The sequence below is a fragment of the Triplophysa dalaica genome, chromosome 12 (genome assembly GCF_015846415.1).
Source record: "Triplophysa dalaica isolate WHDGS20190420 chromosome 12, ASM1584641v1, whole genome shotgun sequence".
NCBI classification, from domain to species: Eukaryota; Metazoa; Chordata; class Actinopteri; order Cypriniformes; family Nemacheilidae; genus Triplophysa; species Triplophysa dalaica.
In genome coordinates this window covers 19456961-19461295 of record NC_079553.1, presented here as the reverse complement: position 1 = coordinate 19461295, position 4335 = coordinate 19456961, and the positions used below count along the sequence as shown (strand labels likewise).

Sequence of the window (4335 nt, the reverse complement as noted above, 5' to 3'; positions counted from 1 at the left end):
GGGCTGTCCCTACAATATGGGAGGACACAATCAAAAGTTCAACGCTACTTGGGCGGTCCCTCACTATGTGGGCAGATACGGTCAAAGGTCAGCGCAATGTGGGCGGGGCCTCCCAACGTGGGTGGTCTGGGAGTAATTCAACCCCCGCAAAGGTCAAGGACACCATCAATCAAACCTGTCAATCATTTTGACACAATGACTCCCATATATACTACTTCCGGGTTACCTCTCAACCTTCCTTTTACCTTTTTATAAATGATGAATGTTTATTTATGTCTGTTTCTAATATACATGCTGTTTGTGCAATTGTGTATATTTACAGTTAGCAGACACTTTTATCCAAAGCGACTTACATTGCATTATCCTATACATTTATAAATAGAATTTGCAATCCCCTGGGATCGAACCCATAACCTCGCGTTGCTCACGCAGTGCTCTTACCGCTGAGCTAAATGAAAGCTTACAGTAAGGCCTACAGTTTGGAACTATTGAGAGCTCCATCAACCACCTGACCAAGAACAGGCGAGATCAAAGTGTCGCAATTGGGTTTTTCCCCAGCTCTGGAGTAATGTGCCTGCTGACGTATAGTGTCAACAATTTAAAACCATTCAGTGTGTATGTATACTGTAAAACTTTGCTGTAGCTTAGCAGCAGGTTTGCCAGTAACTTACTGTAGATTTAATTAAAAAATTTGTTTAAAACATAAACTTGCTTATAATCTTTCATGAAACAAGACTAAATATCTTAGGTCACTTTTCTTGTTTTGTAAATGTATCGTAGTATAAGAAGTTTCAAATATTTTTACAAAAAAAAAGACAAAATGCTCAGGAAGAATGTAATATTTTGCAGTGTTGCTGTGCTAATGTCAGTCTCTACTTGCTCATTTTGAATCTCAAAACCTTCAACCTATCATATTTCTCATCCAGTAATTCCAGTTTTGCCTGTCTGCTTGGATAGATGACCTCTCAAACTTACATGTAAGTATGATTTGAATAGACTGACATAGAAGCCTACAAAGTTCTGTATCAGTGAAAGATCAACATGGGTGTCACTGCCTCTCTGTTTGCTTAATACCTCTCAGTAATAGTGAATAATGTTATTGGACAGCAAAGCTGAATTATTTCTCCTCCTCTTCAAGTTACAGATCTCCTCCCATTTACCTGCAAGTAAACTTCAGAATATTTGGCAAAGGTCCATGACACACAAAGCTTTAACCAGAAGGAAGAAGAGCCATTTTAACAGAACAAAAGCAAGAAGTCCATCAGGAATATGGATCCCAGTAAGTCATCAGAGAAGTCAGGCATTACGGAGCCTCTTCCACCACCCTACCAGGACCAGCCAGGATACCCTAATGCTGGATATCCTCAACCAGGTATCTATCCCAGCCCCTCTGGGTATCCAGGCCAGTCAGTTCCTCCGCCCCAGTATGGACAAGGGCCTTATCCGGGACAGCCACCGATCACTGTACAGCAAATGGTTTACGTGACCTCGGCCCCACTGGCCAATCCATTGCCGGATTACCTGGGTTACTCTATCTTTACCCTGCTGTGCTGCTGTTTTCCTCTGGGTATTGCTGCTCTGATTTACTCCATCTCTGTAAGTATTAGTAATTTACACTTTGTTCATGTATTCAGTCTCGAAAAGAAGAAAAGTATTTTAATAACATTCTTGTGGGTTTAAACTTTTCAGGACATATCATGTTTAGGCATGTCAGTGTTATGGTATTAAGAACAAAGATTTGACCTAGCAAATATAAACATAATTCATTTTAAAGAATGAGGAATGTTTTACTGTGGTTTGGGTTTCAATTAAATGGATTAAATAGGCAAAAAGGGATTCGCAACATTGTAAAAATTGTTTGTTGCTTTCATTTAAAAATTTAAGTAACCTGGCTGTCTTTTCGTTAATTCAACTTAAAGTTATTAGTTAACAAAACAATTTTGCATCAAATTATTGTAAAAATTAATAGTTTTTTTATTTACGTTGAACTAACTCAAAATTAAGTTTGAATGAAGTTAATGTAAGGTTGTAACTTAACAGCTTCATTTCTTAAGTTGACACAACAAATACATTTTTTCATTTCTTACGCATATTTTTAGTGCATAAATGAAAACAGTACGAAAGTTCATTGACAGATGAAGATCCCCATTTTTGCGTGAACTATTCAGATAGATGGTTCAGAAAAAAATGTGATTCATGAAGATGTTTCCTAACTAAGGTGTTCAAAATAAGCAGAGGACTATATAACACTTCTGTTTCGTTTTATTGTGAAGCATAATTTAACACTTCTTCATATGACAACAAAAGGTTTGTGTGAGGGAGATGTCCACAAAGAGTGTTACATTTCGGAATTTCCTTGAGAAATGAATTTTTTAGGAGTAGAATCGTATTTTCTGCGAAAAGAAAATCTTCATAATTTATGTAGAGATAACATGTCGTGAAATACATCAGTGATTGACATTGATATTTCACATTCACTTTTCACAGACTCGAAATGCTAACACGTCTGGACAACAACAAGAAGCAGAGAAAAACTCCAGAACGACGCTCATCTTGAATAACACAGCTCTCGGCATTGGCATAGCCTTCATCGTGGTGTACATCATCATCATTGTCTTAACAGTTTTTGTTTAAAAGCATTGATTTCCACAGAGAGACATAGTGAGGGATTTCCAAATGTTAATATATTATATGTCAAACGCTTAAGTTGAGCCAGACATACATGTTTGTTTTACAAAAATAAACTTGATCGTGTCTGGAATTATATCATTCACTTAGGATACTTAAAATAGATATTTGTTGTTTTAGTTTAATTACATTTACAGTCAATTAATTACAATTATTCATTTATAAACATATACAGTACAGTCAGTACATTATGGTGTACTATAGTCATGTAGCTGGGTTATTGTATTGTGTACAATTAATCTTTCCTGTCCCAGGTCATCCAATAATTCTGTATATGTGTACTGTGTCAAAGAAACATCTTGTAATGGTCAAGTGTTGACAGAAGTATGAATTAGTCAGTGAGTTGATACTGTATGTAGAAACTTGATTGACAATTTTATATTAAAGGGACAGTCAACCCAAAAAATGTAATTCTGTCTTAATTTACTCACCCTCGAGTTGTTCCAAATCTGTATAAATATCTTTGTTCTGATGAATATGGAGAAAGATATTTAGTAGAATGGTGTACTTATCCTGTACTGAATTTTTTGTAGGAGTTAAATACTACCACTAAAGTACTACATTTTGAATGTACATGTCAAAGGTAAAAGTACTGATCTCACATGATTCTTGGGACCGAATGTCACTGACAATTTCAGTCACCATTCACTTTTTTTATTACTTTTTTAACAAATAAAAGTGAATGGTGACTGCGGCTGTCATTCTCTAATATTTTGCGTAACGTGTCCTTTGGTGTTTCAAAGAAACGGGTATATTGCAACGATTACATAATTTTATTTTTGTGAACCGTCTCTTTAAATTTTAATTTCACAAGGTGGTGCCACAGTGTGTCTCAAGGTTTTCTGAAGTTAACAGGGGTTATATGCGGTTGTGGGTCATTTCTGTGAACAGTTGTCAATTCTTGAAAATTCTTGAAAGATGCCACAAAAGTAGGTCAAGACTCTTCTTGAAAGATGCCACAAAACTAGGTCAAGACATTGTGGACTTTCCAAAGAATTTAGCCTTAAACGAAGAGGCGGTCTTCTGTGGTTCTTCTATGATTGATAATACATACCACACTTCACTCTTAAAAATAAAGGTGTTTTTTGGTGTCAAAGAAGAGCTTTTTTTTCTAATTGGTTCCATAAAGATTGAAGAATCTTTCTGTTTTACAAAAGGTTCGTTGTGGCCCAAAAAAAGGTTATTTTGATCATAATAAGGATAGAAAGAAATGCTTGTTTAAATAACCTTTGACTGAGTGGTTCTTTATGGAACCACATATGGTTCTTTTATAGCATCGCTGTAAAGAACCCTTTAAGCACCCTTAGTGTAGTTGAAACTAATGGTTTATTCTTGGCCCTTCATTGGAAAAGAAACTTGACCAGATGGTTAAAACCTTTAAAAAAGTTTCTTTAATTATAAACATATTACAACTTTTTGTGGTTGTTTGAAAAATCACTATATCATCATATATAGGGGAACACAACAACCCCTACGAACTGTTGATACAAATGAGGTCAATAAAGTTACACTCTCCATTCGCAAAGCCGCTGGTCCAGATCCCAGGCTATGTGCTAAGAGCGTGTGCTGACCAGTATTTGTAATCTCTCCCTCTCTCTGTCTATGGTTCCCTCATGCGTTAAAACATCCACCACTGTGCCCATCCCA

At 36.2% G+C, this 4335-nt stretch overlaps 1 protein-coding gene across 1 annotated transcript; it reads left to right on the top strand.

Annotated features, from left to right (window-relative positions):
* Positions 1-1045: 1045 nt before the first annotated feature.
* Positions 1046-3086, top strand: LOC130433249 (uncharacterized). The gene is made up of 2 exons (XM_056763032.1): positions 1046-1596; positions 2488-3086. The coding sequence occupies exons 1-2, from the start codon at positions 1270-1272 to the stop codon at positions 2632-2634; spliced, it is 474 nt and encodes a 157-aa protein (XP_056619010.1). The 5' UTR covers positions 1046-1269; the 3' UTR covers positions 2635-3086.
* Positions 3087-4335: the final 1249 nt, after the last annotated feature.